The sequence below is a fragment of the Pseudorca crassidens genome, chromosome 13, assembly GCF_039906515.1.
Source record: "Pseudorca crassidens isolate mPseCra1 chromosome 13, mPseCra1.hap1, whole genome shotgun sequence".
Taxonomy (NCBI): Eukaryota; Metazoa; Chordata; class Mammalia; order Artiodactyla; family Delphinidae; genus Pseudorca; species Pseudorca crassidens.
This window is the reverse complement of record NC_090308.1, coordinates 50,841,094-50,866,875: the sequence shown is the minus strand read 5'-3', so window position 1 is coordinate 50,866,875 and position 25,782 is coordinate 50,841,094. Positions and strand designations below refer to the sequence as shown.

At 45.0% G+C, this 25,782-nt stretch overlaps 1 protein-coding gene across 4 annotated transcripts in view; it reads left to right on the top strand.

Moving 5' to 3' along the window:
- The window catches only part of SOBP (sine oculis binding protein homolog), a 159,744-nt gene extending 134,295 nt beyond the window's left edge, over positions 1–25,449 (top strand). For all 4 annotated transcript variants that reach the window (XM_067702432.1, XM_067702429.1, XM_067702431.1 and 1 more), the window contains 2 exons: positions 4,037–5,977; positions 23,493–25,449. In XM_067702432.1, coding sequence (XP_067558533.1) covers positions 4,037–5,974 — 1,938 coding nt within the window. In that variant the 3' untranslated portion in view covers positions 5,975–5,977; positions 23,493–25,449. The remainder of the gene's footprint in view (positions 1–4,036; positions 5,978–23,492) is intronic.
- The last annotated feature ends 333 nt before the right edge of the window (positions 25,450–25,782 follow it).

Genomic DNA, 25,782 nt, shown 5'->3' with positions numbered 1-25,782 from the left:
CAGAAGGCAGCGGTGGATGGGTTCCATTGAAGGATGAAGTTCACTGCCACAGCTGACAGCTGATTAATGTGTGTTAATTAGGAACCCTGTCTCCCTCCCTGATCACCTGAATCTTCTTCTGAGCCCAGCAGAGTGTATATATCGTGCCCATGTGGGTAACCTCATGGCATACTTTGGCTTTGACTTTGGACGTTTATATAAAGGCTCAGTTGCCAACATGAATAGCTTTCTTTCTTTCCAGGGGAAATACAAGATGGAAAGAGTTATAGGAACCAGAAGTCCTGCCTTTCAGTTTTCTTATATCAAGAGCAAGTGATATTTCTGCTGAGGCAGTGTCTTTTGAGCAGTTTAGCGGTGTAGGTTGCCACATTTATTTCACAGGAAAGGAGTGAATCCATCAGGCCACTGAGCTTATAAGTACTACCCTGGCAGCCAGCCACCAAAATATAAATACTCTAAATGGACTAAAGGAAATGTTCATTCTGTTGTTTAGAATTGGACACATCCCAGGAAGGTAAACTTAATCTTTTTGAGGACTGCTGTTATAGGGCTGAATGGAATATGCATTTGTTTATCTCCTTTGTGATCTTTTTGTCTCCCCGGTGATACATTATGTATTTGTGATACGAAGCATTTCAGCTGTCTCGCTCAATAGCCTGGCATTAGCTGATTGTTCGGTCCCCAGATTGCCATCGTTAAACAGCTTCAGCCTCAGCTCCGTCCAATCTGGGACCTGTTAGGGAGAGAAGTGGAACCAAAGAGGCCAGATTCCAACAGAAACAAAGCCGGGTGGAATTAGGGGGAAATCATTCCAGAGCCCAGTGAGTTGAGCTCTGCACTTCTTAGTCTTTATCTTCTAAAATATCTGAAGGAATTTTGGTACTTCTTGGCATAATGAGGGAAAAAATAATGCCTCAAAAAGTTTGAAAAAAATTAAAGCCGTCTGTGGAAAAAAGGTGGGAAGAATACCCCATAACACCACAGTTCAGAAAAACCATAGTTTATGAGACACATGCTGTGTATTTCATGGATATGCAAATGTTCTTTTATTAAAGAGAAAGATCTACAGTATATATTTTCACCTAACTACCACATCTTAAGTAATCAGCTCAGGCTCTTATGATGAAATCTTTAATTACTAGAAGCGTATTAGTTAGATGTAGAATGAATGATGTGCTGCATTTTATTGCTTCACATGATACAGCCATTTGTGCCATAAATTCATTGACCTAATCTTAGACGATGTGTCCTGTAAGACAAACATGATCCATTATTTCTTAAGTGACAGTTTTTTCCCCAAATAATTTTTTGCTTCATCAGAAAGATTGCCTTATTGTATTTTTAGACTAGTGTTCGGAATTGAAATGTAACAAGACAAGAAGACACTCACATTCACACTCCTTACCCAAAATGAGATTGTCAGAAACTGTCACACTATTACCTAAACATCGTGGGATGCTGCAGAAAATCAAGTAGGGTAACCATTAGGCTTTTGCTTTAACTGGAAAATTTGATGAAATAGAATTTTCTTCGAACTTTGATGTCTGTAATTCTTTTTATGTGAAATAGATAAAATGTGGTGGAGAATTCTCATTGGATAATTGGGATAGATCTGTGAGCATTCCTTATTCGTCAATGAATTACTGAAAGTGAAGGGAGAACATTTAAGTTATATTTAGGTTACTTTTTGTGACTCTACTTGAAAATATTTATTTAGCTTGAGGAAACAGAGGAATCCTCTGGAGGCAAATAATTCAATCTGGCAATTTGAAGACCAATTAAGGATTTCAGAAAACTCTTTCCCCTTATGGTTAAAAAATACGATCCAAAAGAAATATGCCAGAAAATTTGGTATTTTTTTAAATTAGCTTAATTCATTGATAATTTTTTTTAGTTCATAATTAAAGAGGCTATATTTGATCCTTCACTTCAAGCTTAAAAGTTTACATTTTAGGCTATCGATGCCTAACATTGAAACAGAATCAGGTGGCTTTATTTCATATTGGAATTTAAATGTCATGTCATTATACATTAACTTTTTAAAAATGATCAGGTTTTAAAAATAATAACTTACATGCATCAAGTTTTCACTACTAGTTTCTTTAACCTTTATCTAGATGAGAATTTTGAGAGTCTGAGATTCTGTGTGTCTCTTCTCATCAGAGGCAATTCTGTGCTTATTTGTAAATTAGACATCTCAACTATGAAAAAAAAACAAACCTCTTAATTCTGGAGAAACTTGAAACACTGTAGTGAAACACAGGAGTATCTTAGCATTGATTTTATTGTTTTTGCAACAAGCATTTTGAAAGGGTATTTTCATATGAGACTAAACAAAAAGCTAATGTGTGCCAATAAGTGTTTGTCATTCAATCTCACACCATCGAGTATATCACCTGCAGATATCAGTGGGAATAAAAGTGCGAAGGAAAAGAGTGGATTTACACAAACAGACTTACATCTGCCACGAGTGTGTATACTCACAATCACATAGTAGCATGCCACCACTGTTTACAGTCTAGGAAAGCTGAGAGTTCAATGAGATGAGTAATCAAATGCCCAGCATATGTTGTTTTTGCATTGTTTATGTGACCAATCATTATTAAAATTTATCATCTTTTAATGCTATCAGTTTACCATAGTTAAAAAAGCAACATGCACCAGCAACAGAACAACAGACTCTCTCCTCAACAAAAACAGGTTCCATTTAGAGCAATATTGGAACCAGGGCTTTACTGAAGAGAGAAGCAAATTCAATGAACTCACCATCGCATTGTGTTTCAGAATTCTTCCTCTGTTGCTGTATGGCTTGAGTGCTGAGGAAATGACCAAAAAAAAAAAAAAGAAAGAAAGAAAGAAAAAGAAAAAAAGATTGTGTATGTAATGTTCAGTCAAAAAAGTAAGGCACTGAAAGAACCATTGAAAATTTTGACATCTGTTTATCTGTTTATAGCTATGGCAAGATTACTCGTATTAATTCTTGTTTAAAATGCCATATGAAGGAAAGACATTTGTGCAAACAAGAGTCGTATTTGAATTGTAGATCATGTCTTCACCATCTGTGAGAGCTGATGGTGTTACAAAATTAATGTGTTAATGAAATCACAATAATTTCTCCAAAGTAATGGGTTCTGAAGCCGAGAATGACTATTTTTTGAACTTTGATGTCTAGTGATTTCCAGTTGGGAAAAGCTCTCAGCCTTTAATTAGTTCTGCAGCCCAACTTTAAAATAAATTTGGTGATGTCTCTCTTTTGCCAGGAGTAGATTTGAAGGGGGGAAAAGCCATAAAAACTTTTGGAAAACGTTCTCTTGGTGTTTGAAAAGTTGTTAAATAAGACTGCCTGCCAAGAAATGTCACCAAAAATTCTGACTACTGAGAGAGAGTGGGCAAACAGCTCAAAAAATAATTCTAGCTTGCTGCAACATCACAGGTTGGGAATAGCTAAACCTCACACAGACTTCATGACTAATTCCAAGTTTCCCCTTGGAAGCCAGACATAATGATGTTCAGTGCTATGTGTTATTGGTTAACACAGCACACCCCTTCCAACTGCATTATCCAACAGTCAATAGTGTAAAGTGACTTTGCATGAGGAGAATTTTAAGGGTCTATATTTCAAAGTCCACTGAACTTTCTGGAGAATTCTTCTCACCAAAACTATTTAGATTTGCATGTACAATGAGCCTCTTTGACCAGTGAAACTATGTGGGCAGGTATATGTACTCTTTTTTTTTTTGTTAGATCTACCTTAAAGTCATGCTTAAATGGGATAACACAGTTTCTTTTTCTTTTTTTAAAATAGGAGATGGTGGTAATTGCTATTCTGAAGAGTTCATATTTATAAAGCAATTCTGGCTTCCAAAGAGAAATTGTTTTACAAACATTTAAGAATTGTACCTTTTAGAAGGAAACACTTCCGCCTGTTTGAAAAATTATGATAAAGTTTGAAAGAACCTTCATGTAAAACATGAAACGCTAGCTACCAAAGGAAATTGTTTACCTTACTTTTTTCTTCTTTATTACTGTGTTGTAGGTATGTGACTGGTGTAAGCACATAAGACACACAAAAGAATACCTGGATTTTGGGGACGGGGAAAGAAGGCTTCAGTTCTGCAGTGCAAAATGTCTCAATCAGTACAAAATGGACATTTTCTACAAAGAGACACAGGCCAATCTTCCAGCTGGGCTGTGCAGCACATTACACCCTCCCATGGAAAATAAAGCAGAAGGCACTGGGGTGCAGCTGCTCACTCCAGACTCTTGGAATATCCCTCTAACAGATGCTCGCAGGAAGGCCCCCTCCCCGGCGGCTGCAGCTGGCCAAAGCCAGGGCCCTGGCCCATCGGTGTCCACCACCGTCTCTCCATCTGACACTGCCAACTGCTCTGTTACTAAAATCCCTACGCCAGTGCCCAAGTCCATGCCCATTAGCGAGACTCCAAACATCCCTCCTGTCTCCGTCCAGCCACCTGCTAGCATCGGGCCTCCCCTCGGCGTCCCGCCTCGCAGCCCTCCCATGGTGATGACCAACCGCGGCCCGGTACCGCTGCCCATCTTCATGGAACAGCAGATCATGCAGCAGATCCGCCCGCCCTTCATTCGCGGCCCGCCGCACCACGCCTCCAACCCTAACAGCCCTCTCTCCAACCCCATGCTCCCCGGCATCGGGCCCCCGCCCGGCGGCCCCAGGAACCTGGGCCCCACCTCCAGTCCCATGCACCGGCCCATGCTGTCGCCCCATATCCACCCCCCGAGCACCCCGACCATGCCCGGGAACCCTCCGGGTCTGCTACCGCCGCCACCTCCGGGCGCGCCCTTGCCGAGTCTCCCCTTCCCGCCAGTGAGCATGATGCCAAATGGCCCGATGCCCGTGCCCCAGATGATGAATTTCGGGCTGCCGTCGCTCGCCCCGCTGGTGCCGCCCCCCACCTTGCTCGTGCCATACCCCGTGATCGTGCCCCTGCCCGTGCCCATCCCCATCCCTATTCCCATCCCTCACATCAATGATTCCAAGCCCCCCAACGGATTTTCCAGCAACGGGGAGAACTTCATTCCGAGCGCCCCCGGCGACTCCTCGGCGGCAGGAGGCAAGCCTGGCGGACACTCCCTGTCCCCCCGGGACTCCAAGCAGGGCTCGTCCAAGTCCGCGGACTCACCGCCCGGCTGCTCCGGCCAGGCCCTGAGCTTGGCGCCCGCGGAGCACGGCCGGAGCGAGGTGGTGGACCTGACGCGGCGCGCCGGCAGCCCCCCGGGCGCGGGCGGCCAGCTCGGCTTCCCCGGCGTGCTGCAGGGCCCGCAGGACGGCGTCATCGACCTGACCGTGGGCCACCGGGCCCGGCTGCACAACGTGATCCACCGCGCGCTGCACGCGCACATCAAGGCGGAGCGCGAGCCGGGCGCCGCGGAGCGCAGGACCTGCGGCGGCTGCAGGGATGGCCACTGCAGCCCGCCCGCCGCCGGCGACCCGGGCCCTGGAGCGCCCGCGGGCCCCGAGGCCGCCGCGGCCTGCAATGTCATTGTGAACGGCACGCGCGGCGGTGCCGCCGAGGGCGCCAAGGGCGCGGAGCCGCCGCCTGAGCAGCCCCAGCCGCCGCCGCCTCCCGCGCCCCCCAAGAAGCTGCTGTCGCCGGAGGAGCCCGCGGTGAGCGAGCTGGAGTCCGTCAAAGAGAACAACTGTGCTTCCAACTGCCACCTGGACGGGGAGGCGGCCAAAAAGCTGATGGGGGAGGAGGCCCTGGCGGGAGGCGACAAGTCAGACCCGAACCTTAATAACCCCGCGGACGAGGACCACGCGTATGCTCTGCGTATGCTGCCCAAGACGGGCTGCGTGATCCAGCCTGTGCCAAAACCCGCGGAGAAGACTGCCATGGCGCCGTGCATCATCTCCTCGCCCATGCTCAGCGCCGGGCCCGAGGACCTGGAGCCTCCGCTCAAAAGGAGGTGCCTCCGAATTAGAAATCAGAATAAGTAAAAGGTTTGTATGTACACTGGGGCTTTTCTCCACACGAGTCAGCGCACCCCTCCTTACTTCTTACAGGGCAGAGGCGCGCGAGAGAGTTGTATTGATAATCATGGTTTTACCTTACGTGTTTTACAGTACACCTTGTGTGGTCACACACTATCATCATCTTGATCCAACATCATTCCCATTTTACAGATGAGGAAACTGACTCACAGCATGTAAGTGCCATGCCCAGGGTCACTTACTTAAGGATAAAGCCAATTCTTGAACCTGCATTGAAACACTATCTACTAATTACACTTTTATTATTAGGCTCATCCCTGTAAGTAGAAGAGGATGTGGGGAGGAAGGAGAGATTACTTGGGACCGGTAAATGTTCAGTCATGAGGTTACAGGACTGTGCTAAAAGGCAAGCTGAGCCACTTCTTGGAGCTGGTAGAGTCACTGGCAGAATGTCCTAATTCACCAAATGTTCTCAATAACCAGGGGATTCCATCTGCACGATGAGAATAAAATCTAACCTTCTTACATGCTATGCCAACTGAACCCAGGCCACGAAGCCCCATTTGCCTGGTAAGGTGTTGGAGCAGCTCGTGTTCACGGGGTCTCTTCCTTCATTTGTCACCAACCAGCATTTCCCGGGGTGGGCCTCAAGCATCACTGACCAGCTTTGCTTTCTCCCCTTTTGGGGCTCATCAGCTCAGTGGGTGAGGTGCTCACCTCTCCAGGCAGTGGGAGGCTTTGACAGGGAAAAGGGCAACATCACCAAAGTGGGTGAGAGCGCACATCTCTGACCTCTGGCAGGGGAGGGTCCGGAATCCTGCTTAATACCAAGTGAACCATAAATAACGAGTCCAGAATTTCAGTAAGGGGGAGGGAAACTAGCCTGCATGGCTGCCCACTGTAGCCAGATGTGGCCTCATTTGTTTGATCCTCCCAACAATCCTGGTGGAATAAGCATCGTCTGCGTCTTACCAAGGAGGAAAATAAGGCTTGGAGATGTTGCCCAAATCAGAGCTGGTAAGTGAGGGAACCACTATTCAACTCAGGCCTGCTGGATCCAGAGCCTGAGCGCTCTCCTCTGTCCACAAGGACAGCAAACAGGCTAATGTTCTGCTGAAGTTTATCAACTATTTGTGGAGAGGAAAGGAAGGGAAATCAATATTTACTGAGCACATAACTTATGCACAGCTCTTTCCGGGAGTTGGGGGTTACAAATGTGAATATGGTGCAGTGCCTGCCCTCAAGGCACTTATAGTCTGGTGGAAATGTACACCGGGGAGGAAGGAGGCCTGGGTAGGAGAAGTGGACCTTCTAGGAAGAACAGTTGCTCACGTTTGTATGTGCAGGTCCTTCTCTAAGTGGTTTTCAGTATTTATTTGGGTCAGGATCCATTTGGCAATTGTTATTGTCTTCATTTTACCGATGAGGAAACTAAGACATAGAAATTAAGTAACTTGCCCAAGATTACCAAGTTAATAAGCAGCATTGAGATTCAAATGTAGGCTGTCTGACTCCAGGGCTACATTTTCTTTGAACCACTGTAGGAGAATAGGTTAATTGGTCCCTTTATTACCCTACTTGATAAAATTCTTTTATCCACCTCAGTTGCCTTGGGGGAAAGTTCCTAGACAAAAACCAAGCCTACCTACCAACTTCTCTAAGTGTTTAGATGGTGTTTGTTTGTTTGTTTTTAGCGTGCTCAGTTTTTTTTTTCAGCAACAACAATGAAAAACCTAGAATACCAACCCATTACTCCACGGTAGGAAATATAGATGTGGACCAGCACACTTGATGTGGTGTGTCCAAACCATTGTCTCTAAGTCAGCATATTTACATGGGCACCTACCTCACTTATAGCCAGGAGTTTGCTTGGGAAGCTCAGAGCCAGTGAAAGGGGCCTTACTGGGTGGTGTGAGAAGGGTTTCTCAGCCACCATAGTCTGAGGCTTCCTTTTCCACTGATGGCTTTGCCAGTAGGAGCAGAATACTAAAAATCAGTTCACCAATCCTTGATTTTATATCTGCAAGTTCTGCTCTCCAAAGACAGTCTCAGCCTTCTCATAGTCACCTCAATTGAAAATGCCCCTGATTTCTCTACCAGAGTAATTTAATCTGGTTGACAAAGCAGTGAGTAATGGGAAGATGTGGGACAAAAAAAAAGTGATGGCCTTTAGAAAGCCAGAAAAGCATCAGGAATTGTAATTTTAAACACATTCTAGTGTGTGACATTAAAGGAAGAACGAGAGGGTGAAAGATTTTACTACCATTGCTAAAGTGAGAAGTGACCAGGTCAGGAAGAGTGTCACTAGTCCATAAGTAGTATAGGGTCAAAAGAATATAAAAGCATTAAATATATGATGGCTATTTGGATGATATATGTTTCTGAATAAAGAGTCAGGCTAGGGTCTTGTATGTGGACCAGAGTCATTACTAAAAATATTAACCTGGCTTCAGTCATTTTCGGAAGATGCAATGATGAAATTGCCCATATCCCCCTGAGATTGGAAAATTCTTTTTATGATGGGTCCCGCAAGAAATTACAGCTTTTCTCTAAAGCCAGAGACTCTCAGGCTTTGCCAGCTCCAGTGGGGTGACAAGGCGAGTGATTTAAGGTGGGGAAGAACGCCTCTGCTCCACTAAATCGCATTGCCTCTTGCCCTCTGTAGTTCCGTGTCAGCTCACAGCACAGTCTCAACCTGCCGTAATTCACTCCCATTCTCTGACCCTTCCTGATTTTCTGTGCACACGTGGTGCTGTTTTTCTTCTATGCCTTCAGAAACCCAGCCTATGCATATGGTTATGGAACCTGGAAATGCATCTGTTCAGTAAAGAACTGCATGGCTTTTGTGCCCTGACAGTGAACACTGTTTGGTGACAAGTTAAAGCCAAAGGGGAAAGCACTAAAAAAACAAAACCAAACCTGGGCTGAGTTGTGGTGGGTGAGGCGCAGGTGAGTGATTTCTCCTTGTGCTTGTTGGTGACTCATTGTCAGTAACTTTCGTCTGGGTTCTTCATTTTCACTATGCCCACCATTTTCATACTGTATTACTATTTTTAAAAATCATTTAAAATAGATTCAAAGCAGACTGTGTCTTGAAATCAGTAATCCAGGCAGCTACAGTTACCTTCAAAGAAGTCATCATTTTTGCTAGTTCTTGGCAAATCGCAGGGTTTTCTTTTTTCCATTTTGAAGTTATTCTGTTCCCAGTTACCTGACTTTATGCATTCTGGTTTGTTGATATGATTACAAATGATTTAAATGAGCAGATATTTTCCTAGATGCAGAACCAATTAAGTTTAGTCGACGATTTTAAAAGGTTGGAAACTTCCTTTTATCTTCAACTTTTAAGATGCTTCTGTAAGCTGAAAAAAAAAATCCCCCCAAATAATAAGGGAAACAATGTATAAACATTTCCCGAACTGTTCTCTCCACAAAGAATTCCATTTATAAATGGAATACTCCTTTCTTTGTCTTTGCCTTTGAGCTTGGGGGATAGCTGTTTGTATTTGTACATTTTCTGAATTTCTACAGTTTACACTTGTTTATGGTACATTGGGGAGTTCAGAGTAACCATTTGCAAATGTTTGAAGATATTCAAAAGCAAATATCCCCCCCTCCTTGATTTTCCAGGGAAATGACATCTTCTCTTTAAGTAAAATAATCAATGGAAAAAATGTGTACCATGAGTAACCCTTTCACCCTCACTTTTTCCATTCCCGAGGAGCGGCAAGACCAAGAACTTGCCACCTTTGTGACTCCCAAATTCCTTATGTGTTTTTAAAACCAGAAAGAAAATCCAACAGTCTTGTCCCCGGCCCCCATTCCGAGATGCTCCCCTAGCCTCAACAGCAAGAGTTCCTTCCACTTTTTGTTTTCTCTGGGACAGCCGAAGAAGAGGGGCTGTAGTTTTGACTTTTTGGAGTTTAGAGTTTAATTATTAGTCTGGCCATGGAGCCACAATCCCAGAAAGGACTATTTCAAGAAGGGGGCAGGGGACTCGCCTCATTAGGAAAGCCGCAAGGGTGGAGGTGGCAGGTAACTTTTTGCCGGTTTGGTTTCTCCAGCTGAGAAGTTTGAGAGGATTGGCTGCCTGCAAAGTCAAGTCCAGGCAGTTGAAATGTGATTGTGGGTGCCGACTACGAAAGCAAGGAAAAGAGGAAAAACTGTGACTGAGAGGAGGAAATCAGTACAAGTAGGGTGTGCTCAGATCTCTGCCAGACTTGAGATTTTTAATGTTCTAATACTTGGTTATTGGAAACGTTCATTGGTGACGTAATCCCTGATGTTCAAGTTCTGCCCGTCTGTCAGGATGCAGATGGCTGCCCAGCTCTAGGTATAGGTTATTCAGAGAGCCAGCAGTGAGGAACGGCCAGGTCTGCGTCATGCGCACGTGTGAGTGGTGAGGACCTGAGAGAGTGCTTGCTGTGATCATTTGAGACTCATAGAGGAGAATTTTCTGGATGAACAGTGTCAAGGTTGGCCTTAGACACATCTCGTTCAGTGTTGCCAGGTCTCTTTTAACCTTTAGGAGAAGGGGGTTGAAGGAGGGTTTTAATGTGCAGGCACCTGGCTTTAGATATTATTTCAATCAGATTATGATGGGATAGGAAATGACATATGTGACCGGGTATTTAGTTCTTTCAGATGTAGCCATAGCCTTCCATCTTCAGCAGGGCTGGGGCTAGGGTGAGGGAAGAGAAGTGCTTAGTGCGCGAGCTTTAGCGACGATCCTCAGGGTCAGGCAGTGCAGCGCGAGTCCTGGCCCTGATCTACAGACCTCCCGATCTGTGTGTCAGCTCCCCGGAGCTGGTCTCCATAGACTTGTCCATGCATAGCCTTCAGCTATTCCCTCTGGAATTTTGTGGAAAGCTTTATGTGCTTGTGCACGGAGGTGTTTTCTTGGGAGGAGCAGTCCATAGATTTTGGCTACAGGAAAAGTATGCCTTACATCTCTGAAAGATTATTTTATATTATCACCAAGCAATACCTGAGCAGAAATTTTTCTTGTTACTCTGAGGAAGCTGAATTAATTGTAAGTTTCCCTTAAAACTTGGAATTTATTTTTAACAATTTTTGCTGTGGACCCTTGCCTCAATAAGATTGCCTTAGTGACAAAATGCAAAGGGTGATAGACTTTTCTTCAAGTTACTATAACTTGTGAGTGCCTATGGGAAAGAAGAAAGGGGAAGCAAGGAAAGAAACAAGCTAGACACTTCCCCAGCACTTGGACTTCCAAAGTTTGTGCTGTACAGGCAGATGCTGTCCTTCAGTGGAAAACCTTCTACCCTGCTGTTGAGGCCAAGGGAGGAGAATGGCTTGAGTCGGAGAAGTGGACAGATCAGTAAACACCAGGGCATTGGCATGGCCATGTCTTGGAGCTCTACCAAGCCCCCTAGCTCCCTAGCATGCTTCTTCACCTGGAGAGGGTGTGCTTGGAAAGGTGAAAGCATTCAACCAGCTACCAACAAGCCATCGCCCAGGAGGGCACTAGAAATAAGTTCCCTGTCTGGTTTCCAATGAATCACTCCCTTGCTGGCTCGAGCAACTTCCTGGGCATCCTGGTTCAATCATTTACACCTACCTTCATGCAGACAAGCATCACAGAGGGGCAGAGGTGTTTGAGGACCAAAATCCACTGCAGCCTGGAACACTTACCTCATGTAGTAGAACACCATCCACCACCAACACTCTGCCTTTTCCAGACTCTCTTGTTGAAGAGATTGTGTCAAAGGGACAGAGGGTGGCCATTCTGTTTTCCTTCACCCTATCCCACCCAGAATTATTTTGTATCCTTCAGTTGCTTGTTTAAATATACATGGCTGCATGTTAAGGCAATGCATTCTGCATGTGTAAACTTTTTTTTTTTTTACAAATGCCTCAAAAACATAAAAGGAATTCATTTCAGAGAAACAAATAAATTAGTTTAAAAGATAAACAATTTAGCACTGGTATCATCTAACAGGGTCCCATTCTCAAGGAAAAGGAGTAAATGCCATCTCAGATGCCAGCTTGCAGTACTAACCACGGAGAGCTCTTCTCTAGATTTACGGATTTCCACAGCATTCTGCTTGAGAAAAAAGTAGGGTGGGATCAGGATTGAGAATGTGCAGCCATCAGCAAGGAGGGGAAACGCACGCACACAAATTATTTCAAGGGGGTCATTTAAAAGATTCTAGTGAAAACGACCGGAGCAAAAGCAAAGGACATGAGAACAAAACTTTTAAAGCACCTTTTGTGCTTTAGAAAGCTCCTGAGTGGGGCTTCCCTGGTGGCGCAGTGGTTGAGAGTCCGCCTGCCGATGCAGGGGACACGGGTTCGTGCCCCGGTCCGGGAAGATCCCACATTGCCGCGGAGCGGCTGGGCCCGTGAGCCATGGCCGCTGAGCCTGCGCGTCCGGAGCCTGTGCTTCGCAACGGGAGAGGCCACAGCAGTGAGAGGCGCCCGTACCGCAAAAAAAAAAAAGCTCCTGAGTGTACTAAACATTCTTAAATTGACACCATTCAAGTAGCTCCTGATATCCCTTAACTCTGAGCTCCTAGGACTGAGCTGTGGCCATAAGCAACAATATGCTTGTGCAATTTTACCAAACACACAAGTCTGAATAGAGAGAAGGGAACACGAGAGCAGAACTGCCTTTCCACGTGGGCGTGGGGTCAGGACTGGGTCAATCAAAGCTGTCCGGCACTCCCCGGCCTCATTCCATCCAGACAGTTGGCTGCAACGCTGGCTGTCTCATCAGTTCCCCCTTTGAACCTCTGCTTTGTTGTCTTTCTTCGATAGCAAGCTGTGTTTTGTTTTGGGTAAAAAGGGAAGTAAGAATGCGACAGAAGAACAGAAGGGAGAAACATACATTATGGACCCGTTGGATATGAAACATTGACCTAATGTCCAAAAAATGCAATTAAAAAGCATATCTCTCCCTCATTTGCATGGCTTATTTCCCCAGACATGTTTTTGGTATTGAAAATGAATGGTATTCCCATATAACATGTGTCTCAATTTGTAATGATATCCTCCTTGCAGCTGGCTTCGTTCTCCAACTGTTTCTAAGATGTTACTGTCTTAAATTTGAGCCAACCTACAATAACAAATTATCTAGAAGCAAAGTGGCTAAGTTGCATTTGGTGAGAGAAGGGGAAACCCTATATTTCATCCTTCAACTCTTGTTTTGGAAATTCAGACCGTAGCATGATCTTTTTCTAAGGAAATCTATACACGCACACTTTAAAAATTGTGCCTATTGGGTGTTGTGAGAGCAAGAATGATCAGGTTTAAGTTTCTCTGCAAAGTTCTGCATCCCATCAACAAGCCCTTTTGATATTTTAAACCCATATTTAGACTAATTTCAAGATATTTGGAGCACATGTGGTTAAATGTAAAACTTTGTCATTATGATTTGTTAGATGCTTATACTTTAAATATTTATAAGCCATTTTTAAGTACTTTATCCAAAAGCTTTCTCCCACTAGAATACTACAATTGAGTGGTATCTGAGCATCATCTGAGCGTCCAGTAGATACAGGGTGAAGTCACTGCAGCACGCATGCACGTTCTTCCTGCTTTTCTGGTTTTAATTCAAATGTCGTTTTTAGTAGATTCAGCTTATTTTTTAAATGTATAAGAAGTCATAAACAGGATTGGTTGTCTGTGATTTTTTTAAAGAATTACCAAGTCCCCCAAAGATAAAATGTTCAACTTGAATCATGTTGATTCCTACCTCTTTTTCTTATCCTGAGAGTAATTAGTAAAACTTTCCACTAGAGTATTGGATCTGTGTCCAGAGGAACTTAAAGTGTCGTATTGTTCCTCCAAAATGTCTTAGAGGCAGTTTATTGGTGGTTAGATGGAATTCTTCACTATTCACCCTCAGCCATCTTGGAAACTGAGACACAGGATCCCATCTTTATCATAAGTAGCCTGTTCGAGCACTTAATATGAAAAAGAGGAGAGCGAAAAAACCTTTTTCCAAGTCAGAATCCATTTAAGCTTCAGAGGTTATAAATTTCAAACTGACCACAGGCCTCTGGGGCTCACACTCTTTATGGCTGGCAAAATACAACTTTCTGGCAAGAACGAGGAAAAGAAGGCTTAAAAGGGCTCATAAACTTGCTTGGACATCTAATAGCTCTTACCAAACAGCATTTTCATGAGTTAAGTGTAAATGAGTCAGAAACATATAGATTGAATTTCTTTTAAAATACACATGGGTTTAAAAATTAAGGCCAAAGTGCTTGGCAAAATAAGTTTTGGTTTTAGCCAAACCCCAAATGTTTGAAAAAAAATAGTTTTACAATTTGCCAAACCAAAAATATATCCAGGTCCCTCCATTCCTCTCATTTAATACGGTGACATCGTAAACATGGGACTGAAGGTCTATTTTCATATCCACCAAGGTCTGAGCAACTTGAATCCCAAATACTAGTTGAAAAACTATGAAAAATTTTTTGTGGAAAAACCTTATGACCTTGCAAATGAAGCTGAGTGGTCACTCATTCAGGGTTCTGATTTTGATAGCACCTCCTACTGTCTGATCCTCCGATCAACTTGTTCTGTGTCTCAGCTGTGTGTGTGTGTGTGTATGTGTGTGTGTGTGTGTGTGTGTGTGTGTGTGTGTGTGTGTGTGTGATGCACAGGGATAGTAACTTTTAAAAAAAACCTTATATTTAGAATGGTTAATTTATACTTAATTAATATATTACGACCCATGAAAGTTAATAAACTCTTAATCATATCCGAACAGAGGGAGGCAGTCCCCTTTCACTCATTTATGGTTCAAAGATAGTCTTCATTTATTTCCCTAGAGGGGAAAACACATCCATTTTCAACTAACTGTATTGAATACTGACTCCATGCAGGGACACTGTTATTAAGAGATGGAAGGAAGAAAGAAAGGAAGGAAGGAAGGAGGGAGGGAGGGAGGGAAAAGAAAAAAAAGTGGGAGAGGCAGTGGCAGGAGTCTCATTAGACTTGTTTTGAGGAGCTAATAACCTGAGTGAGGCAAGAAGTAACCAAGGCCACTATTACAAGCATTATGCAGGACCTGCAAACAGATATGACACTGTAGACAGGGGGCTTTGGTGAGGGCTTTGGTGTGAATGGGGGCAGTTCACACATTGTTGTAACTGATTACCTAGCTTGTGGCTGGCAGGATGGGCACATGAGTATTTATTGAGTGAATGAACGAGAAGAGTGTCAGGAGAGGTCTAGTTAATGGAGTTACCAGGTTAGGGTTCCATACAGCAGGTGAGTTTGGAGTTAGGTTCTAAAACTGGGGAGGGCCTTGAACTTGCAGTCGGGAGTGGAGGAATAAAAGAGGCAGTAGGATGGCAAGAGCCACAGGTGCGGAGAAGAGGAAGTCGCGTGAGGGATGACCTTGCCCTTCGCTCGGCTGGAGTGAAGGGCTCGGCTGCAGACGGAGAGGGGGTGGAGGCTGGAGGAGAGCAGGTGGGCAGTGGAGCGGAAGGTTGTAGCACTTGTACTCTGTACGTTAGGCAATGTCACCACGACCTCGAGCAGAGGAGTGACAGGAGGAAATCTGTGTTTGAGGAAAATTACTTCAGCAGCTGTTTGTGCACTGAAAAGGAAGCAAGAGAAAGACTAGCATCGCTGAGCTGATCACTGAATTCTGATGACAGGCTTGTTACCAGCAGTGGATTCTAAACACTGCGAGATGTTATCGCTGCAGTGTGAGCCGCCAGAGCTGCCACATCTATGTTTTACGCGTGTAAAGCCATTGTGGCAATGCAAGGGGAGGATGAGCTCTCTTCTTTGTGCCCAGAGCAGACCTAAGAGGTTTCATAGCACACAGTGGAAGGAAACCTCACAACATTCCAAAGTTCAGTCAAGGGGGATGCTGGCCGGGCCCCAGGTTGCCGTGGAAATAGGGGCTCCACCCTTCTGACTGCCCAGCTGCTCTGAGCCTTAGGCCAGTGGGGCAGGGCGTGGTGCAGGCCGTTGGTCGCCCAATGGGTGCACAAGGCAGGCAGCAGCTCTCCTAGCAGAGGACTTCCCTGAGGATGGACGTGGAGCCTGGACGGTGGCCCTAGTGATGCCCAAAGCTCGGTCCCTGGAATGAAGAGCAGCCACAAGGCTTGTGTGGCTTTGCTCAACCTCAGACACCTTCACAGAAGCTGAATCAGATCCTCCCAGGGCTGGCAGGCACGTTTAAAGTGGTGTGGCAACTTTTGGAAATGTCCTTTTATCTTTTGTAACTTCCCAGGTCGTACATCTTCTGAAGCTTCCACATGTGGTGACAGTGGGCTCCTGGTAGTGAAGGAAGGCAGCGGTGTGGTTTAGTGGATACAGACTTCTGCTTTGGGGTTGGGCCAGCCTGGGTTCAAATCCCAGCAGAGCCAATTAGTAAGCGAAGGAGGAAGCGACTTTACCTCCCCAAGCCTCAGTCTCAAGGTCATAACACTGCTGGGAGGAGCAGATAAGAAAACATAGGTAGAGGTGCCCAGGAAATGGAGTTACTGTCCTATTAGGCTACAATGCCTGGGAGAGGAGTCCAGGGCTGGAGTGAGGTCTGCTTGGATCTGAAAACCAGCTGTGAGTTTGGACCAGTTTTATAACCTCTTTATGCCTACTTTTTCTCATTTAATAATTGTAACGGCTAATGTTTATTGAGCACTCTCTATATGTAAGCAGTGTTCCAGATGTTACATGCCCACAACAACCCTCTGGGCTACCATTATTAAACCCATTTTATAGATGAAGAAACTGAGGCACAGAGTGGTTGAATATCCTACCCAGAGTCACTGGCCAGTAAATGGCAGTGCTGGGATCTGACTGGCAGCCTGGCTCCAGAATCTTCCTGCAGAACCACCAAGCATGTCTTATATACAAAAAAAAATGAAGATAATAACCCATACTTCATAGCGTTATCAGGCTCCAGTGTAAATAACAGAAGGAAAATGCCCACCTGGCATATATATACTAGGTGCTCATTATAAGAATTGTAATGGTAGCCCCTGCAGCCCAGAACGTCTTCCCTCAACGTGTAATGGGAGGTAACAAAACATTTCGATGCTGTCAACCTCGGAGGTTAGGGAAATGATTCCAGAAATTCTCCTAAGATGTCTGGTTCCACTTTTATAAGTAGGGACTGGGACAAACAGAGTAAACGCTCAAGGTCACAGAGTGGCGCAGCCAGGATTAGAACCTGAGTCCTCATCTGCCTTTCCCCTCAGTGGGACACGGGATACGACCAGAGCTGCTTGAGTTACACGCCCTGTGCCAAGGACCAGAGTCATACGTTTGCTACCCACGGCATCACTGCCTCACACCGGGCAGCTGATTTCAGAGAGGAAATAGGTTGTACCTGAACATCTGGGGTGGAAGGGTGGAAGGGTTGCAGAAAAGCAATTATTAAGCACACGCTCCATCTCCTTGGCTGTTAGAGGGGGGTAGCAGGGAATCAGTATGCTTGCTCTAATTTTTTACACGAAGTTTCCGTGAAATGAAGCCCTTCTCTCTCTCTCTCTTTCTCCCTCTCTCTTTCTGCTAAAAGGCTGGTTGTAAAGTGTCAGACCTCTTTTCCAGACCTAGCCTAAAATCTTAAAGTCTGTTGATCCATAGACAATAGCTACTTGCCATGTAAAGCTGCTCTTTTCTCTAGGTTCTTTTTTTTCTTTTCTTTTCTTTCCTTTTTTTTTTTTTTTAACTTAGACTGCCTGTGTTCAGATTATATAAATAAATAACAGACTCAATCTTAGTACAATAAACATCTACTTTTGTGTCCAAGGCAGAATTTTTGGAAGGCACAAGAACCGGCATCAGCTAGTTTGTGTATTGGATAGGACTTGAATGAAAATGCAATTATTATTTCTTAGCAAATAGTTTCTCGGAGTTCTGTCTCTAAGGCCCCTGCCAACTTTGACATTGTGACCCCTGCTTGTCAGGGTGAGGAAGGGGAGAGGTGAAACCTGGGCTAGGGGATAGCACTCGGAGGCGAGCATGGACTTTGAGGTTGTAGGAGCTGGACTTCAATCCAGCTTGGCCCCTTTCTAACTGGTGACCTTGAGCAAGTAAGTTTCTTAACCTTCTTGGGAAAGTTTCCTCATCTGTAAAATGGAGACAGTAATAAATACTTCGTAGCATTGTTGTGTCAATGAAATAAGTATATAAAATATATTTGTTTTTAAGTGAAATAAATATATAAAAGTGCCTAGCGCAGTATTTGACATTAAGTGCTCAGTAAATGTAACTTTCTTTGAAAACACTGCAGCTTTCCCAAACCATAATAGGAAGTGCTTGGTCTTGAAATCCAGGCGGCATAGGGCTTGAGGCTCTTATTCAAAATTTCTTGTAAAACATTAACTATATCATGTAATTCTTCATTTTATTTTTCTCTTTCACGAATGCATGCAGCCACTTGCTCCAGTGCATTTGTAAAAATGTGTGCAGTTAGTCATGAATCCCTGCCTGCTTTTAGAAAAGGACCAGAGACAGGGTAATTTGTTTAGCTTAAACTCCCAGGTTTTAAAAAAAGATTTGAGGTGGCTGAAGAGATCCGTTGTCCAGGGTGAAGATAAAGGCTTTTGCAAGTGCACAAGAGGGGGTTCTGTGGCTCAGGGTTCTTTGTCCCCCCCAAGATCTTGTAGAGGTCAGCAAGATAGCACTGGCCACTCATATGAATAAACAGGTCTCTCTGCCCATTTAACTCCTAGAACCAGCTAAGCAAAGAAAACCGAAATTTAAATTTGTAAAACAAAAAATTAAAGATGGAGTTATCTCAGCAGGGGGTCTTGTATGGGTGGGATTTTAATTGATTAAAGAGTAAAATAAGAGATATTGCTAAAGGGGAAAATTATAAAAAAGAAAAGAAGGCCTCATGTTTGGTTTAATTTTCTTTCTTTTAAATAATTTGAGCCTTAGCTTATCAGAGCCAGGCCGTGGGCAGCTCAGTGGTGCTGGAGCTCACCCTTGGCCCTACTCCCCTCTCCTCACCATGGGTTATTTCCCATAGCAATCATGCTAGAGAAGCGATGTTTTTAAATTACTTTCATCAATTAGCAAGCTATAAGAAAAGAGATACCATCCACTTCGTAAATGAAAACGGTTTCCAACTTGGTAAAAGCCATTTCAGAACTCTTCGTGAAGCGATGGTCGATGGAGGAGAGAGGGAGCCATTTTTTGGCAAAACCTCAGCAAGCCGTAGCCCTTTCCGGGATGGGCTTGGTGCAGAGACCACTGTCTGGCATCACACCCAGCCTTATCAGCTGGTGCAGGCGGCTCTGTTCATTGACCACGGGGTTCTACCCTTGTGAGCGTCCCAGAATAGCTGTGGCTACCTGAGAGCAATCCAGTCCTCAGGGACTCATTATTGTCCCAGATAAACAGCGTGGCCGAAGCCAGCACGTAATAGCTGTATTTAACCGTGATAAGTGATGGGCCGATGTGCCCGAGTGGCATCACGGGCAGGGCTGGGGTAACTGGACAAAGGCAAGCCGGCCTGGCAGTGGGCATCTCTTGTACATTATAGGGTTGATGCCACGGGATTTTGGACTCTGGGGAATAAATATGATGGACCTGGAGAGCTTGCCTTCTAGACAGGTAAGACAGGACAGACCTACTGGATTTTGATTATGCTAATGACAGAGGTATTTGAGGAAGCAAAGAAGAATAAAAGTTCAGAAAACAGATTAGATTAATGGAGGCAGGCTGCCTGGTGGAGGTGAAATCTTGTGCCGTGGAGGGACTATGATGGGATGTAGAATAGGACAGACAGTTTCTTTGGATACACGTTTACTTTTGGGAGTGGTTGCCTGGAAATTATAAAATTTCCTTTTAAATGCAACCTGCGTACATCTTAGGCTGTAAAGGTCAAAGAAGAAAAGGTGAGGATGATGGTATGTTGACAGTATCAACACTGAAAGAAGTTATTAGTACTCAGGCCTATATTTGTTCTCTATGACACTCTGACAACGCTTATGTGATAAAGGAGAAGTAACTCAGTCACATTCTTAGCAATGCTTTCCTGATGGAAAGGGAAATTGCCGGTGGTCAGAGGCTTGTTCAGGGCACTTGGTGTGCAGCTGAGTCCATGAGGGAGAGACTTTATTCTTCTGGCCAGAAGGGGCAGCTGGGCCTGGAGTTCTGCAGATGCTGACCGTACATGCCTGCTGGAGACCACGCACTGTGGAGCTGGTCTTCATACACGGTGCAACGTGGTCCACGGGATGGGATGTGTGTGTGTGTGTGTGTGTGTGTGTGTGTGTGTGTGTGTGTGAGAGAGAGATGTTCCGCATGGCAGGACCCTGGGTTGTCCTGCCTTCAGACAAACCCCAATTCAGAGGAAAACCCGAATGTGAGGCACAGGTGGAACCACTTCCCCAGAACCCCCTGCATTAAGGGACACTCCATAAATCTCTGCCAAAGGTGAGAGTGTGTGTATGTGATTAATAGAAAGAAGGAGACTCTTTCTGAAACTTGGGACTTCAGGATAGAGAAATGAATAGTCTTTCTTATACATGGATAACTGTGTACCACCATACCTGATGATGGCTTTGGTCCAAAGATCCTACAATCCCAGAATATGAGAGATGGAAGATGTAATAGAAAATCTCACCCATGCCTTCATTCACAGAGGAAGAATCCAGGCTTGGGGAGGTTAAGGAATAGGTCCAAGGTCACACGGCTACATAGGGTTCATGCTGTAACCTGTGTCTCTGTCTCACATATTGTAGAAATTTCCCCTTTACTCAGACCAAGAAATTTAGACAGAGAGGACCGACTGTTCTAGAAGACACCTCTGCTTAGCAGGGGCTGAGTCGGAACGGACTTGGGCTCTGGAACTTCCTGCCGTGATCACTTTCTAAAACTCCAAGGTCCCCCACTTTTGAGTTTCACACCTTGCAAACAAATAACTGTCAGGAAAGTGATGCCCAAGCTTGGTTCTTCATTTTCATTGATTCCTGTGTCACCAGCATGGGGGCTGCCCTGAACCAGCCAGAGTCAGGAGGACAGAGGAGGGGGCCTTCAGTTTACCCCCTCCTCAAACGTTATCCGCCGAGAGGGACTTGCACTGCCACCATCTGGCCTGGGGGGGTGTCCCAGACACGGCAAGTGTGCGGTGAGAGGGAAGGAAGCGGCACAGATCCTCCCTTTGCCATTCTCTTGAAATAAGCTTGGCGTGAGGAGGCTTTCCAGGCAGCAGGAGTGGGGCTGCAAACAATAGAGTGCGGTGCAGCTGCACCCGGTAGAACTTCGGGGGAAAACACATATTATTTACCAGACAATAATAGATACCAGAGAATGATAATGATTATTAGAGCGTTTGGGATGGCAAACGCTGTAGTTAAGGTTCCAGAATGGCTCTCATTATAATCCCGTTTTCCTAGTCCCTTATGAAAGCCTTGAGATTTTCTCTAAGTAGGCTGATGCTGTCCATGTTTGGCCTTTGTCCAAAGGCGATTTCAACGTAAGGAAACTTATTTGAGAAATAGTCCTCTTTGGGGGGTTCATGATTACATTAAAGAAACAATTTACACCCTTGAAAAAGCAGTCGCAGCGTTCTTGAGTGAGTAATTCAAAATGGTGGCGTTTCTCAGTCACTGGAAGAAACCATTAAACACCGTTTCTTTTCCTTTTCCTTTTTTAAAGAAGGATTCAGAGCTCCTCTCTGACTACAAGATTTGGTCACTCTTAGTCCCAAGCCCAGAGGTAGGGATGGTTTCCCTCCCTCCAAAGCAAGTTCCAGGCTGTGCTTCCTAAACAAAAGTAAATCCTGCCCAGAAGCAGCTACAGTATGTCTCAGGATCCATTTGGGTCCGTTTCCAAGGCCTCTTCCCAATCCTTTGTGACTTCTCATTTGTTGGTGGCTTGTGGTGTTTTTGTTTCTGTACCTCTTCCCACCATTATGTCTTAGAAAGAAAGAAGGAAAGAAAGGAAGAGAGGGAGGGAGGGAGGAAGGAAGGAAGGAAAAAAGAGAGAGAAAGAGAGAAAGAAAGAAGAGGAAGAAAAGAAAGAAATTAAAGTGAGCTCTTTATTCTGAGAGAAATAGCCACATTTCCAAATCTGACCATGCCAAATGAAAAGGTTTCCATGACCTTGTAATTCTACTCCCATTGCATATTTGTGGTGTTTTGCATTTTCACTTTGGTTATTTAATATACATATTAAATGCACACAGATCTGGTGATTTAATGTGATTTGGGGAACTCAGGCATTTCCTGTCATGCACATTCAGATTTTCAAACCTTGTTTTTGGCTGATCATTATTATGGTTACCATTAACACCAGTATTTGGATAGCAGGGTTCAAAGCACAAGCTTGGACCTAGTCCTCCCAATGGGCATTTTGACCTCCTCACGCTTCTGCTAAATTCATGCTACAGACACTCTGAACTCTCCAGTGCTCTTTGTGGCCTCCATTTCTTCGTCTATAAAATGCGGGAGACTGTGTATATTATCTCTGGGGTCCCTTCAAGTTCTACATTCTATCACCTGAAATTATTTGTTCACTGGTCTAGGAATAATCTCAACAGTTGTAAAGATGTTTACAAGTCCTCTCCCACCACCTCACGTTAGCCAAATTTTCCCATTCACATATCTGACATCCCCATTTATTGGCAGGAAAAAAAAAGTACCGTTTTGGGACATGGGGGACAAGAGCTGTTTGATTCTCATTCATTTGACAAATGTGTGTTGAGCTGAATACATTTGTCCCCGGGTGTAGGGGTTTGAGCAAAACAGACACAGCCCCAGACCTCAGGGACTTTACAGTTTAGTTGGATGCCTTCTGAATGGCTGCTTCCTGGGGGTGATGGAGTGTCCTTAGGAGGTTTCAAGCCAAGGGACTGGTAGCAAATGAAATAAGCCAGTAAGGATAAGAGAGGCAGAGCCCAACAGTCCTATTCAGACCTTCTGCCCTGGGATCCCAGTCCTATGCTTGGTCTGGATGTGAAGTGATGTGAGCGGCTCACCTTTGTCAGGCAAGACCCCAGAGAGGGGCTCTTCTTCCAGCTCAGTCGCCCCTGTAGGAAACCTCTGAAGAGTGGTCTCTGTGCCCCAGGAAATTTTCACATGCTAAAAAGTCCATCTCATGGCCTTCCTCCTTTGCAGCAGACACTAGGGCTGTTACACGGGGTACAGGCTTGAGGTCTGCAACACCAGGGTCCCCCGATGACCTTGCCTGGCTTTGGGATGCCCTTGGGCAACTCCAAAGACCTCCTGCCAGTTAAGCCTGCAGTAACGTGGAGAGTGACTGTTGCTGGGTTGCAAAGGATGCTGCTGCAGTCTTTGGGTGAGGGCGTGGTGCTCCATGCTCATTATGGTCTTCCAAAAAGCGACTCGAGTTTCATTTCCTCACACAAAGCTGGCAGGGCTGATCCTGCGCAGAACCGTGAATGAAAGTTGTGTGGAAATCAGGCTGCGCCGCCCCAGTTCTGGGGCCTTGTTGTAAGTCTGACCTGACAGCTGGAGAGTGTGCTGCTCTGACTCATGCCCGGGTTCTCCCCAGCCTGGGGGGTGGGGGGTAGTTTGGTCTAGTGGATTCTAACAAACCCCTTTTCCTCTTTTTCTAGGAACGCTCACTCACAGGGTACCTTGCATGGAGAGAGGGCGCAGAGCAAACCATGTCTCGCCATCCAGTGACACCAGCTGGTCAGCTCACCACCCCCTCTGGCTAAAACTCAAGCAAATAAAGCCGCTTCCTGTCATTAAGCATCTCAGAGGAAGCAGCCCTCCCTCGGTGGCCTCTAGCCCAGAGAAGCCAGCACGTCTTGGACCCACCAAGCGGGCCCAGCCTTCCTGCTGCCACCATCTCTGCTTCTCCCCAGAGGAACTTAGGGATTTTGCCCCTGGTTTAAAAGAAAAAACAAAAACAAAAAACAAAAAAAAAACGACAAAACACCAACAAGCCACAAGGACCAATGTAGGTATTCTCCCTGCCTCATCTTCAAGGCTCAGAGGGTGAGGCTGGAAGATGATACAGATTTGAAAACAAAAATCGTTTTTTAACCTTTTTAAAAACTGCTGTGGTTTTGCTGCTACACGAAGAATTGTGATTTGCATTGTACGGTTTTGGACCTATACTGTTCACGTTTTGACGGCGGAGAGGGATCATACTGGAGTCCCAATGCTTCAGATTCATCTCTGTCCTGCCTAGGATGCACTTTTAAATGAAGAGTTAAAATATTTTATTGGCTAATATACTTTTCTTGTTATTTTTACAAAGGCCACCTTTATCCTTTTTAATGCCATATTTTCAGTGTTACACTTTTATGGCTTTTAATTTTCGATCTGACAGATGTAAGAAGCAGCATGAATAGTTTATACTGTGGTTTTTCAGAGACTGAATGCCAAGAGAACTCGGTAAATGTTTATTCTTCTCAGCTTTCTCCTTAAATTCCCTTAAATAGCACCCCATTTGGGAACAGAGCAAGAGTGTTGAACTGAAGACCAAAATGCCCTCAAGGTGTAAAATAATCCGAGGGGGAATATTTGCTGGGCGTCAGGAAAGACTTGGATGAAATTTCAACCCTGATGGCTTTCGGTGATCCAGGAAGTCAGTGAAGCAATCTCTCTATACGCAGAGCCCTTTCATGATAATTAGAATGGTATGGACAAACCAATGAAAACAGGAGGGAAAGTGAGAAAGCTCGCCCATGATTCTGTTTCACTGTTTGCTTTCTCCTGTCATGGTTAAGAGAAATGTGCAATTCGATCCTCAATCAGTGGGTGGAGGATAACAGGGTAGATTTTCTTGTGTGCACTTGTACAGTTGTAGCTGCGAGTCCAGAAGTCCTCTAGAGCATGTGTACTGGCACTGAGTTGGTGAGACAGTCGTGGAGTATCCCATTCTGATGAGTACAGAAAAAAAAAAAAAAAAGAAAAAAGAAGAAAAAAAAAACAAAAAAAAAGAAGAAAACTAAAAAAAAAAAAAAAAAATCAAATCACCTTGTGATTCAGTGTATCTGTTTACTAACTCCAATAAAGCAATTGTTCCCTCTGGAGGGGTCCAGGTGCCCCCGCCCACAGGCCGCTGAGCCAGCAGCAGCGGGGCGGTGGGGTGTGGTGGGCAGGCGAGGCCAAGACAGAGTCACGCTGGCCTTGAAGCACCACGGGGCCGTGGATGCGGTGTACATACTGTATTTCTATATCCTCCTTTGTACAGAGTCACTTAACAAGTCAAGCTACTGTTTTACAGGTGCTCCTTATTTATTAGAGCTGTGAGAGCTTGGGGACACACCTGGCGAGCGAGCTCGCTTTTTAAAAATGAAATTGGGGAGCAAGGGAAGGGGGCGGGAGGGAGGGGAAGCTCGCAAGTCTGGGGAGAGATTTATAAAAGTGAACAAAAGGAAAACTTCCAGCAGCCGATTAAACCAACCAACCGACCCTAACACCAAACTTGTCCACGCAGGATGCAGAAGCCCCACCTCTGGGTGCCCCTTTCCCTGCGGGGCCCCCAGCATTTTCCTCTCTCCCTGACCAGTGTCCGATTCATCAAACAAAAATAAATCTCTAAGAAAGAAAAATGCACTTACATGTGCTTATTTTGCTTTTCTCATTATTATGGCTATTGTTGTTATTTTCCTTGTTACAGAAGGTGTTCATTTCTTTCCCCCAGGGAAATTTTTTTTTAAATAAAGCTAGTAAGTTTTAAAAGATGTTGAAATATCAGGGTGATGCTGGCCCTTCCCAACCTGCATCTCTGCAAACAAGAGCCCACCTGGCCTGTTCAAGGGTCTGCTTCCCCACCGTGTCCATTGTTGACAGCACACAGTGCGTGTGAAGTGGGCTTTTGGGCCTGTAGACTGGGGTGTCCCTTCCCAAGTGCTCTCCAAGTCCTGATGTTTTTCAGTTCCAAGGGTT